Source organism: Apteryx mantelli, chromosome 4 (genome assembly GCF_036417845.1).
Source record: "Apteryx mantelli isolate bAptMan1 chromosome 4, bAptMan1.hap1, whole genome shotgun sequence".
NCBI lineage: Eukaryota > Metazoa > Chordata > Aves > Apterygiformes > Apterygidae > Apteryx > Apteryx mantelli.
Genome location: NC_089981.1, coordinates 47,108,985 through 47,119,431, shown reverse-complemented (window position 1 = coordinate 47,119,431; position 10,447 = coordinate 47,108,985). Strand labels below are relative to the sequence as shown.

Below are 10,447 nucleotides of genomic sequence, written 5' to 3'. Positions count from 1 at the left end.
CAGCTCAGGAGTTCTGCATTGTATTTCCACAACTAAAATATGAGTCCAGCCAGTCTTACAGTAGAAGAAGGGGGAAAATGGCAGTGCATCAGATACTTCCTCTTTCCCTCTCCTTCCAGTAAGATGTCAAGACATCACATGTGGGATGTAAAACAGTCATCCGGAGTGTCTGTGTGCAGGCCACAAACCGAACACCAGAGGCATCTTTCTGGATGAGAAATGGAGTTGGGGATTCTCAGCCTCTTTCAAGAGAGGAAGTGGAACCATATTATAATGGAATAAGGATTGCCAGATAGGAACCTGAGGGTATAGCTGCATTTGTGCCACTGTATTGCTTGAAGTAGTAAAACCTTCCTGTGTAAACAGCACTGCAGTTTTCCCCTATTCTTTTGAGAATGGCATAAAGAAAAAGGAAGTAGATTAGAACTGAGTCGTCATTCATTGATATATGTAAGCAAAAGTGGAAATGACAAACTGTTACAGGAAGAAATTGTCTTTTAAAATATATCTCAAAGGATCCCTAAAACCTTGTAATGCTGCCCAGTGCTAGTATTCATCACTACTAAGCTTAGAAAGTGATCTGTACTATGCTGCCAAATGTTGTATTTCATAGGTGTTTTTATTAACATAATTACTGGTTATAGTTAAGTGTATAGGGACACTGCTGTAGTGAAGCTTCTCTGGGGAGGCAGAAACGGCCTTATTTATATTTTCTAGACATTGCAGTGCCCCCTGTGCGATGAAGTGAAGTAGAGCCTCTTGATGAAGAACAAATTCTTAGACGACAGCAAGTCATCACTGTAAGGGTTAAGGCCCCTCCATGGAGCCTGGAAGCCAGTGGTGGGCTCGGCCCGGTCGAGCCCTTCGCTGTTGACGCCGCACAACGCCCCCGCCGCGGGCTCCCAGGCCTCCGGCGCCGCGTGTGGGGTCACCGCCTCCGAGGACAACGCTTGTGGCCGGGTCACGGCTGGCTCCCGGCAGCGCCCGTGCCTCAACGCCGGGGCTGGGCCCGGGCCTGGGGGCCGCTGCTGCGTCGCTTGTTCTGAGGGCGGCCGGGCCCGGGGCACCGGCGCGGGGGGGGGGGGGGCGTCCCTGCGGCCGCCCTTCGCCGCGGGCCCAGGCCTCTTCTCACCGCCCTTCCGGCGGGCCAAGGCCGACCGTGCGTCACTTCCGGCACGCACGCGCCTGCACTGGCACCCGCCATCGCGAGAGTTTCCTCCTACCTCACGCGAGACTTGCTGGCTCACCCGGCCACTTCGGCCGAGTCCCTTCGGCAATTTCCGTCACTGCCAGACTCTACCAATCGGCCGCAGGAGCGCATCGATGGGCGCGGGCCACGCGCGGGCTGCGTGTGGGGATGGCACCCGCGGTGCGGGCGCGGGGGCCGTGCGGCGGCGGCGGCGGCGCGAGCAGGGCGGCGGCGGTGAGGTGCGGTACCGGGGCGGCGGGAGGGTATGCGGGGCTCGATTGTTCAGGCCTGGCCATGGCGCCTCTCCTCCCCCCCGCCATGGCTCCCCGTGTCCCTGCTCCTCTCCTCTCAGTGAGCGAAAGTGGCCGCCGCCGCCGTCCCAGCGCCCGCAGCCGCCGCCTCCTCCTCAGCAGCAGCGCGGGCGCCATCTTGGCGAGGCAGGAGTCGAGAGGGCCCCGCGGCAGGAGACAGGCAGCGCCGGCCCCGGCAGCGCCGGGCGAGAGGCCGGGCGGAGCGAGCGGGGGAGCGAGCCCCGGAGACACCCCCAGCCCCCCGCCGCCGCCGCCGCCGCGCCGCGGCCGGGCCCGCCACCCAGGTGAGCCCCCGCGGCGACCGGGCAAGGGCACGCCGGGCCGGGGCGAAGCGAGGCGGCGGCGGGCCCCGCCGGGGCAGGCCGCGGCTTCGCCCCCCCGCCGAGCAGCGGCCGCAGCAGCCGGGCCTCTTCTTAAAGGGACAGGCCCCTTCCCCGCCCTGCCCGCCGGAGGCGCCCCGATACTGGCGCAGAGGCGCCCCTCCCCCACGGCCCCCTCCCCCGCCGGCGCGGCGCGGAGCGGAGCGGAGCGGGCTCCGGGGCCTGGGGGGCGCGCAGCGCGCGGGCGGCGCCAGGCGGCGGCGCGCGGGCGGGGGGGGGAGGAAGGGGGCGCCGCGGCGGGCGCGCGCGGGCGGGGCCGCCGCCGGCGCTGGCGCCGACGCGGGGGGGGCGGCGGGGGCGCCCGGGCCCCGGCGGCGGGGGCGCCCGGCGGCTGCACGGCCCCGCGCCGTCACATGGCGGCGCGGCCCCGCGGAGCCACCGGGGCGGCGCGCAGCCGTTGGTAACTTTCCGCGTCGTGGCGCCTGGCGGCGCGGGGGGCGGCGGCGCCCGGCCCGGCGTGGCGCGTGGTGGGGCGCGGCCGCGGGCGGCGGCGGCCGCGGGGAGGGGCGCGGCGCGGCCGCCCCCGGTAGCGCCGCGAGGTCCGCCCGGCTCCTGCCGCGGAGCCGGTGCTGAGGGCTGCGGTGGTTGCGCCTGTCGCTGGGGAGCGGCGCGGGAGGGTCCGCGCGGCGCGGCGGCGCCCCGGGGACGGGTTTTGCCGTCGGCAGGTCCGGAGGTGTCGGGCTCGAACTTGCGAGTAATTCCGGCGTGCCCAGGGAGGCCGGGCCCTGGCGCCCCGTTCCGGCCTCGGCAGCGGACTTTGCTTGCTCGCTGTGTGGTGCAACGCGGCTGTTAAACCCCGACCCTCTTCCTGTCCGTCCCCCGGGCTGTCAAGTCACGGTCTTGCAGCGAGCTCTGTCCGAACGGTCACGGGCGTCCGCCAGCAAGGCGTGGAGTTGCTGTCGTTGGTTCACAAGTACCGTGCTAGGTATACATAAAACACAGCTCAGTGTCATTTTCGCACTGGTAAATACTTACATTAGGAAAAGCCACGTTAATGCTGTGGTATAAAGTCTAAACCTGTTTCGCTGCAAACACAGTATCAGTGCAATTTCTGTTTTAATTACTATGTTATTTAACATTATACGTTCTTTTTTTACCCTATTGCTGATCCCGTTTGGAAAATTTCAATCTCAGCAGTGTTGTGGTATATGATAATAATCAACTTTTTTAGATTATGTTGTTGTATATGGTAGCAATCAATTTCTTTAGACTGTTTTTTCCTTTGTACATACAAGACAGTGCAAGTAAAGTTCTTTCATCCTGTAGTGAAACATCTTTATATGCATTATTAGATTTTTATTCTTCCATCATACAAATAATTGTATTATTGGGATTTACACAGCACACCTAATATGCCTGTACATCACCAAAACTCAATTTGATGTTATTCAGAAATGATGTATTTGTGTTGTCATTCCTTTAATATGTAAGTATAAGAGTATGTTGTGATACCCTGGGATTGATGAGGTAGTGAGCAGACAGGGAAGAGAACAAGAAGTAGAGCTATAAGTTGAATCTTTCCCCAACTTTTATGAATGATTGCTTTAATTCTGGACTTCTAGTCCATCTCTTGCATTTATATCTTGAGGTTGCTTAAAATACTGCCTTGCGTTTCATGACTATTTAAATTAGCAAGTTTTGTTCCATTTGAGTATAATGTAATAAGCTGTAAATTCTGCAACAAGCATGTTACTTGACAAGCTAAATTATGTGCTAGGGATTGGTCTAGACGGCAAGAACAAAAATGGTCCTCGTAGGGTTCCCTTGGACATGGTTCCCTTTTTGTGAACTGGGGTAGAGGAAGGGAAAAAACTAAAAACAAATCACCTGTGCAGTTTGTATTCCACACATACAGAGAGAGAAGGAGGAGCAAAGGCAGTGGCAGTATATCAGGGTAACTGTTGATGCTCTTGTATGACTTGTAATGCAGAAAGTATGGATGCATCGTCAGAGATCTCCAAAAACGCTCTTCACAGCTCTTCTGGGACAAGACTTACCCTAACTGAACAGTTAGACTGGTTGGTTCTTCCTGGTCATTTTTGTATTAGTTTAAACATGGCAACAGAGCTGTGACTTGCCAACTTTTGTGTTTGGTAGCTTTCTACATATCTTCTAAGGTATTCTGTGATTCATTTACATATATGCTTCTAATAAAATTTATGTAGAGCTGTGTAGCTTTTTTTATAATAAATTGGGCCCCATCTGTGACTGCTATTTCTGCAATTAGAGAATCCAAAGCTGGTGTCTACTGGCTCTGCATCTCTGTATTTAAAAGCTATTAAAAGGTGGAACTGAGATCAGTGAAATGCTATCTCATTCCTTGGAAAACAATATGAAACATTGCCACAAAAGTAAAATAGCAAAATAGAATAGTATCTAATTTTAACTGGATTTCATTAGAATTACAATTGTAATGTAGTTTTCATTACATACAATTAAAATAACTTCTTTTTTCATTTCAAATTGAAAAGGTGGAAACTCGCTCTTCAGTTTATATACACATCTTTTATTCATTCGACTTGAATTTAATGGAAACCGAGAGCTTTAAGTTCATATGAAATATCTTCCTGTCTTTTTTTTTCCTTTTTTTAAACAGTATCTCTTGTATATCAAAGTTTTGTTTAAAAGACTTCCTGCCGTAAAAAAAAGACGATATGGCAATTACACTTGGATTTAAGACCTGGCATATAGTGCACTCTAGAAGAGAGTTGTCAGTGTAACTATATGTTTATCAAGACAAGCTACAAGGCAGGTGAGAGAGGGAAGACGAGCATATAGTTCTCCAAGCGAAATGCCAGTTCAAACTCTTCAGTGCCCCCACGGTTGTCTGTTAGAGACTTTGCCTGTAAAGAAATTGACAAAAGCTGTACCCCGGGACCGGTGCGGCTGCGCTGCGCTAACCTAAGCTTTCCGTATAAATCTTGACTTAGGCTGCTGTGTAGGTGTGTATGTCGGTATGTCAGGGGTTATCTTGGAAATGTTACTACTGCTGAGGCAAATTCTTGCACTATTCTACTATTCTGATGAGAGTTGTGTGTCTCAGTTTTGAATTTCTTCAACAGAGAAAAGCATCTTGGGTGTTCGTATTAGTTTGGAAAATCTCTCTTTATAAGCTGGTGTCAAAATATAAAGCATGAAAAGACCAGGGGAAAAAAAACCAGAAAACTGCTAAAATAGAGAGGGAACTTAAAAGTGTGGAGAAGGTTATGTTCTCACTCTCCTGGCTTCAGTTTTTAATTCTGCTGTATGTATAAGACTTTCAGTGATGGAAATAGGCATATGAGAGATACATATTTTCCTGGTGTACACTGGATTTCAACTTTTTGTCCACTTAAATGTTTTGTCAGGTCTTTACAAGAGTTAAAAGGAGGAGACATGAGAAATTGTGCTTTTGTTTGCTGAAATACTTGGACAAGTAACTGTGCTCCCCTGCTAGCTGATAACACTGGGTATATATGCTGCTAGCATGTAGTGAGTGAAACCATTTGAATTAGTTTTACCTTGTTGATTTGTCTTGCATTTGCCGTAGCCTAAGAGCAGGTACTGTGGATTAGCTGATATGTTGCACCTTATACCTCCCTGGTAGCTTGCTTTTTTTGTATGTGCGCTTGGTTAGTAATGTGGTTATTATTATTTACTGTAATGTTTGTTGTCATTGTTAGGTGTAAAGAGGAGAAAAAGTAATCCTCTGGGCCTTGCCTGAGACGTGGTAACGCCACTGAGTGAAGAGGGAGTGGGGCAGCAAAAGAATCTTGGAGAAAAAGTAGTGGTTAAACTGGCCGTACCAAGCTCACAGCTAGGCCGAAAGTCTGACTTGTGTGCCTGCTGCTGGGGGCTGCTGTTTCAGATTGATACTGGTTGCAAAAGCTTGTTGGACTTCCATTCAGAAGTAGACAGTAGATATTTGTTTAAACTAGGAAAGTCTACTTTTAAAGCTCAATTGCCTCATGAAAGCAGTATATTTACTGTTTGGTTGCTGCAGGTCAGTGGGCATAAAACTTGGAAACCTTGTTAGAAAACATAACTCTGCTTTCTGAAGATGTCCTTGGAGGATTCTTCCCCAAAGCTGAGTGTTTATTTACTGGCTAGACATTGTAATGGACTGGCTTGAAAAACTAACAAAAACCCCCTCACACCTACATTAACGTTGAACTAAGCAGTGTGATTTAAAACAGAATGAGGAAGACTTCATTAAAAATGAGCCTAGAGCTTTAAAAAACATATCATTTTGAAGGTCTGAAGGTCATTTACATGAAGCTGATAGCTGATTTCAAAACCCACTGGCAGTATTTTACTTGTTCCTTTAATAATTTAAAGGGCCACATGATGCAATTAGTTTCTGTGTGAGCTTACGGTTAAGTAAGAATGTTAAAGCATTCAAGGTGCCAGCCTGCCAGCTAGTACCCCAGCTATTTAGATCCTAATGCTAATTTCCTAAACTGTTACTATTTTGGGGAGAGGAAAGGAGGAGAGAGAAGGCAAACAACTCTACTAAATTTGATGCTGAAACTTAATATAATATTGAAGTATGTTAGTAAGGAAATCATGATAGCAGAACCATTACTCAGCAGTATCCAACCATTTTACCACCTGTAACACAGTTATCTAAACATTACAACCAGTAATTAAAAACATTTTGAAAATCAGTATTTCTGTAGTCCTCCTTAAACTGAGTAGGCAAGACGGTAGGTTTGTATCAAAAATGGCAAAGAAAAGTGGAACGAATGTCATCCCCATTGAAATCCACTGAAACAACGTCTTTGGTTTCCTGGACCCTTTTACCTACTTTAGTGGATAAGGCTGTTGCGTGCGTCTCGTTTGTTTTTTCCCGTCGTCTTTCACTTCAGTGTTCAAGCAATTTTAGCCATTGGAAATCTTTGTTTCTTAAAACTTATAATGGGAAGAAAAGAGTAGAGAATAAAGAGGTAGCTGTCAGTTAGCTTCCTTTATTATTACTTTGATCAGCAGAGAAGCACTGTGCGTATAAATAAACGAAAGGCTGAATTAAGGGGCTGAACTATTTTCTATGGCTATATAACACTTGTTTTGGTCATTGTTATTACATTTAAGACTATCATTAAGCTCTCTTGTTTTTCTTTGGTTATTCAGTAGGTGAGAGACAGGTGAGTAACTTTTTTGAGGAGAATACTAATTAACATTGTATATACAGGAGCCTCTTGGGAAAATTAAAGTGGAAAACAGACAGAAGTTTCCATCTTTTTCTTTGGGTAGAATACAGATTACTTTTACTATGCAAGCATAAGGAGGACTTTGTTAAATGTGGAAATGTGAGGTTTCCTGATCTGAGAAGTAATACTTAAGAACGCAATTATTTGCCAAAAGTATGGATGAGTCAGGTATTTAGCACATCTTATAGTACACCAAAAAGGGAAGTTTAATGTATTAGAATACTGAATGAAAACTCATTTTTTGCCATTACCACAGTCATTGCAGATAGAGGATATTATTGCTGGCTTTCACAGATGTCTGGGACCTCTGTGCAGTATGAATGAGATGCTCTGGAGGAAATGCCTCATAGGTTTCTAATTAGCAAACACATCTGATATTGTCATCTTTTCATAGGTTCATTTTATCTTGCAAATAAGGAAATAGTATTCTCTGGGTTATCTCCCTAAGCTGTCTGCCTGTAGAGCCAGACGAGCACCGGTGCCTGTGCAGAGGAGCAGCAATGATGCAGGCTGGTGGCAGCACTGACTTAGAGCAGCTCGTAGGCAAGCACATCTGAGCAGCTAGAAAAGCACCCAGTTAATCAGTTTAGACCAGGAATATGACTGTGTTTGTTCTGCCTCTAACCTGTTTGCTGTCTTGTAATTAAAAACTTGATGTTAAATTGATTTTTTTTTTTTTTTCTGTTAGCTTGTACAGTTTTGCAGGCAAGTATGGTCTGGGTGAAAAAGAGCCTGGCAAACCGGTTAGTTTTCCTGGCAGCAGTGAAGCCAAATAAGGCCCTGTGTGCTTAGTGCCCCTTCCGGCAGGTTTCTTTCCTGCCATGCCTCAAGGACAAGCAGTGTTACCAAATGTTGACTTTTAGGAAGGAGGTTTTCTGCAAAGGGCAGACAGCTGAAAGATGCCTTATGGTTCTGAGCAAAACCATAAAGCATCATACTTACACATGACATTTCGGTTGGGAGACTAATATGATAGTCATGTAACGCATGCTAGTTCTTGTTTACAGATATTCTTGGAAATGCAGTAATAAAAGGGGTCACCGTATTTTGTTTCTGGTGTGATATGAGGGATTGTATGAGGCCTCTTTATCATTTTTATTGGTGATCTGAAAGAAAACCACTTTCACCTTCTTGGTGTCCTTTACTATCCGCTCCTATAATGATTTCTTCTGTCAGAGGCACAAGGTTAATCCTTCTTCTCTTTTCCTAACCTCTTTACTTTCCTCATGGTCCTGTGTGTTGGAAGGCAGTCTTTGGGTTTATTTTTTTTTCAGATGGGTGTTAAGGAATAAGACACACACAAGGTGAAAGCTTCAGAAATAAATAAAGGCTTGGAAAACATGAATCTTAATCCCCTTTTCACAGGGAAGGCTTTCAGGTGCTTTGTTCTGGCTGTTAACCTCTGCTGGAAACAGATATTTCATGACAGAGGTCATTCATTCTATTTTTGTCAGGTGTAAGAAGATCTAGCATATAGAAAATTGAACCTAGATAGCTCAGTCTGAAATTCGTTTTCAAATGATGGTTGCTATCCTGTCTAAAATTTCAGGGCTGCTGTTGCTTCTTCTGTATGCCTAAAGACTTCAAACTGAGGCTAGGTATTTTTTCTATTAAAAAAAAGAATGTGCTCCCATTCAACCACAGCTGTTAGGCTCAAGGCAGTAATCAGTTAATCATGGCTTTTTGTAACTTCAGGAATTCTGAAACTGATTTGTAGTTTTCAAGGATAAGAGACTTGGAAAAAGTTAGTCACTGATTTTTGGACTGTATACATAGAGAGAGCAATTTGAAGACTTTAAAGCTTAGTTTATGTTTTCACATGTATAAGCTTAAAACAGTTTAATAATTGAACATATATAAAATGTTTTGGAGTAAATGAGAGTGTGAAGTTTGTTTCAGGCTTTGTAGTATTTTAAAAATGAGATACAAACCAGAAGAATACTTTAGAAGAAGAGGTAATCTAATAAATCTTTCAAAAGCTGATGGTTTTTATTTTTGTCCTCCACCAGAGACAAAAGCTTAAGCTAAAGGCCTTCATTTATTAGTAAATATTATCCTACTTAGGGCATTGACAGCACTTTCATTTTTACAGTAACAGTTTTGAATTTGGAAATAAATGTGTTTTAAATTTATCTTTCTCACTATTACTGTAACAATCATTAAGACATCTTTTGTAATCGAAGAAAAAGAAAAGTGCAGTTGACAGAGCAATAAAATGTTTTGGTAACTTTGTCCAAATGTGATGCAAATGTGGTGGGTTATTTTTTCTTTTTTTGAGAATCAAATCCCAAGGCAAGTGAAAGTAAAAACCAGGAAGGCGATTTTTATCAGTTAAAAAACAGAAAGCTAGAGTCATGTGTTTTAAATTTGTAATTAGAAAAAACATAAAATAAATTGCAAAATATGTATTACTTTTTTCTTTAATATTGATAGTTGAATTTTAGATTGGAAGCTTTTTTGGTCAAGTATTCGTAGCTTGTTTGTGCAACAGGTAGCTGTTCCTGAGTGCCTTGAGAGAAGCACTGCTTTTGAATAAAGGAAGGGTCTTAGAAGTATTCTGTAGACTAAGCTGTGGATTGAATTGTAAAAACATAAGATATTTTCAGTGTTCTTATTTGGAGTAACTTTATATATATGATTCAACTTAGAAATAATCACTTACATGCATTTGTTTTATACGATACATGGCTGCCCTCACTATTCAAAATGTTATCTTTAACAGTGATAAAAGTTTACTTTAGATGTCCAAGGACTGGATTCATTGTACTTTGTGTTTCTATGTCATTGTTTGCTAAAGCATTTTGACTGTCATACTAGATCAGTGCAATGCTCATTCCAATCAAAATCCATCTCAAATTCATAACAGAGAAGACTAAGAATCTGATTTTTGGCTATGTTAATATTGTGGTGGAAATCTTAGTGTGAATTTCCGTTTGTTTAATACACCTGTTAACTGCAAACCAAAGCTTGTTAACAGAAACTTCTTTGGTTATGTGTTCTGTGAAGTACTTGGCACTTGAACCGTTTAAAATAATAGGCAGTAGGTACTGTCTGCTCATCTAGTCCTTTCTTTTCAAAGGTGCTGATGATAATGATATTTCTTCTCAACAGTTGTGTGTTTGGAGGCATCTGTGCATGAGGAGAAGTTTGTTCTATGGCCTCAGAGCTGGGTGCCAGGGAGGATGGCAGCTGCTCAGAGCTGGCAAAACCCCTTTATCTACAATATCTGGAGAAAGCTCTGCAGTTGGATCAGTTTCTACGACAGACTTCTGCCATCTTTAACAGGAATATATCCAGGTGCCAAAAGCTTTTCTGTTTTCATTTGGGAATAACGAGGAAAGACAAGCATATTTTTAGCATTGATCAAAGGCAACACCA

General features: G+C 45.1%; 1 protein-coding gene across 1 annotated transcript in view; it reads left to right on the top strand.

The window, feature by feature from the left end:
* Nucleotides 1–544: 544 nt before the first annotated feature.
* INO80 (INO80 complex ATPase subunit) overlaps nucleotides 545–10,447 on the top strand; it is a 72,515-nt gene continuing 62,612 nt past the window's right edge. Inside the window, exons 1-2 of the mRNA XM_067296437.1 lie at nucleotides 545–1,784; nucleotides 10,181–10,366. Of these exons, the coding sequence (XP_067152538.1) occupies nucleotides 10,224–10,366 (143 nt within the window). The 5' untranslated portion in view covers nucleotides 545–1,784; nucleotides 10,181–10,223. The remainder of the gene's footprint in view (nucleotides 1,785–10,180; nucleotides 10,367–10,447) is intronic.